The sequence below is a fragment of the Galeopterus variegatus genome, unplaced genomic scaffold, assembly GCF_000696425.1.
Source record: "Galeopterus variegatus unplaced genomic scaffold, G_variegatus-3.0.2 Scaffold6710, whole genome shotgun sequence".
NCBI lineage: Eukaryota > Metazoa > Chordata > Mammalia > Dermoptera > Cynocephalidae > Galeopterus > Galeopterus variegatus.
The window spans coordinates 72,132-74,005 of record NW_007732821.1 but is presented as its reverse complement, the minus strand read 5'-3'; the positions used below and the strand labels follow the sequence as shown (position 1 = coordinate 74,005).

At 57.5% G+C, this 1,874-nt stretch overlaps 1 protein-coding gene across 2 annotated transcripts in view; it reads right to left on the bottom strand.

Annotated features, from left to right (window-relative positions):
* The window catches only part of GTPBP6 (GTP binding protein 6 (putative)), a 20,066-nt gene that overhangs the window by 11,803 nt on the left and 6,389 nt on the right, over window positions 1–1,874 (bottom strand). For both annotated transcript variants that reach the window (XM_008591158.1, XM_008591157.1), the window contains exons 2-4: window positions 1,168–1,305; window positions 387–457; window positions 135–265 (exon numbers count right to left, since the gene is read on the bottom strand). In XM_008591158.1, coding sequence (XP_008589380.1) covers window positions 135–265; window positions 387–457; window positions 1,168–1,237 — 272 coding nt within the window. In that variant the 5' untranslated portion in view covers window positions 1,238–1,305. The remainder of the gene's footprint in view (window positions 1–134; window positions 266–386; window positions 458–1,167; window positions 1,306–1,874) is intronic.

The following is a 1,874-nucleotide window of genomic DNA, read 5'->3' as shown; positions in this document are numbered from 1 at the left end:
GGGGGGGGGGGGGAGTCTTTGGATGGAGGGAAGGGGTGGACATCCCGTGCACCTCAGGAAATGATCAAACACACAAACACTAAGGAGTGTGCCCTGGTGAGGGCTTCAGAGACGAGCATGTTCTGCCTGGGTACCTGAGGACGGGGATCTCAGCCAGCGCCACCTGAAGCCTGGCCTCCCTCGTGCGGGCGTTGCAGCGGAAGATGTGCAGCACGATTGTGAACCGATCAAACACCTCCACGCCCCAGGCGGCTTCCAGTTCTTTCTAGAAAAGGAGGGAGCGAGTGAGGAGACTCCACAAGGGAGCCCCAGGCCAACACTCTGGGGAAACTCCTTCAACACCCGGAGTGTCAGAAGGAACCACCGAGAACGGCGTTCTGAACTACCTTGGTCGGGGCAGCCATCCTCTCCACGTTCAGGAAGACGGACGTGATTTCTGGAGACCCTCTGATTTTTTCTAAGGGAGGACAAGGCCCATCAGATGTTGGTGCTTCCAGATGGTCACCGCGGGACTGATCCTGCAGACGCCATCGGTGGGATGCTCCTCTGTGGGCTGTGCTCACTGACAACCCCCACGTCCTGAGCTCACCATCCAGGAAATCAGTGGCAGACGGGGGTCTATCTTTAGGGGTGTGCATCAGATACACACACACATACAGATGGGGGTGAACGTGCCAGGCAGGGATTAGATGCATCTGAGACTCAGGCGGGGAAATAAGACTTGCCCCGGGGCAAGTTTGCAGGGTCTCCCTTGCCCTGTATTGTGAGTGGGGACAGTTGGGAACCTGAGGGGGGTGGGGGTCCATACAGGACCCTACCTCAGTGTGTTGAGAGTGGGTGGTGGGCTGCCTGGAGAGAGAATTTGGAGGCTGCTGTGGCAGGCGGGCCTACAGTGGGTCCAACTTCCACCCTATGTGCTGGACGCTGCCCCGACAGCACCTGTACTGGGCCCATCCCCCAGGGCTGGTTTGGATCTCGACGCAGGCTCAGCCTCACGTTCCCCGACCCTCACCCACATCTGATCCAGCTAACCCATGAGACCTCTGTGTCCCTTCCCCTTGGGACCAGACTTTGCTGCTTCTCTCAATTGACTTTTCTTGGCAGCACGAGACACAAAAGGAGGTTTTGGGAAAAGAGAAGACAAGGGATGTGTCTGAACGAACTCACCTGTCAGGTGCTCAAAGTTTCCTTTGCCAAAGACAAGCCTACTGCTGGGTGCTTTGGTGGACACGACCATCGTCTGCACCACGGACCAGCCATCCAGCGTGTGGACCAGCGCAGTTGCCTCTGCCACTTGCCACTTAGCTGTGGGACAGATGGGACCACCGTGAGGGATGCTTGTCTTTGGGGTTGGCCCTGGGATCCTGTTCATGCCTGCCCGGGGCACCACTACTCATGTTCCACGTGACAGCCAACTCCTGTCCTAGCGACAATCCCCTCTGAGAAGACCCCAGATCAGTGTTTATTCCCAAACACGACAGCCTTCTTCCCATAAGGCCTCCAGGTGCAGATCTGATGGCGGAGAGAAGGGGGGTGGACAAGAGAGGGGAACAGGAGGAGGGAATACGGTGTCACCACCGGGAGTGAGGACAGCCCTGGGCATGTGGGATTCCGGCTCAGGAAACGACAGGGAGCTGGGGATGGGATGTGTTTAATGAGGAACCGTAGCCCGTCACGATGGGCTCCACAGCATCTCCCTATCAGAGGGGGGCCCTGATGACACAGGTGGGTCCACAGAATCTGCCGGGATGATGTGACAGAAGGTTCTGGAAGAGCCAGGAAAGGCAATGTCCACAGGAAGATGTGACAGAAGGTTCCAGAACAACTGGGGATGGGAAGCATCTGCATATTACCCATGGGCTGCACATGGGACA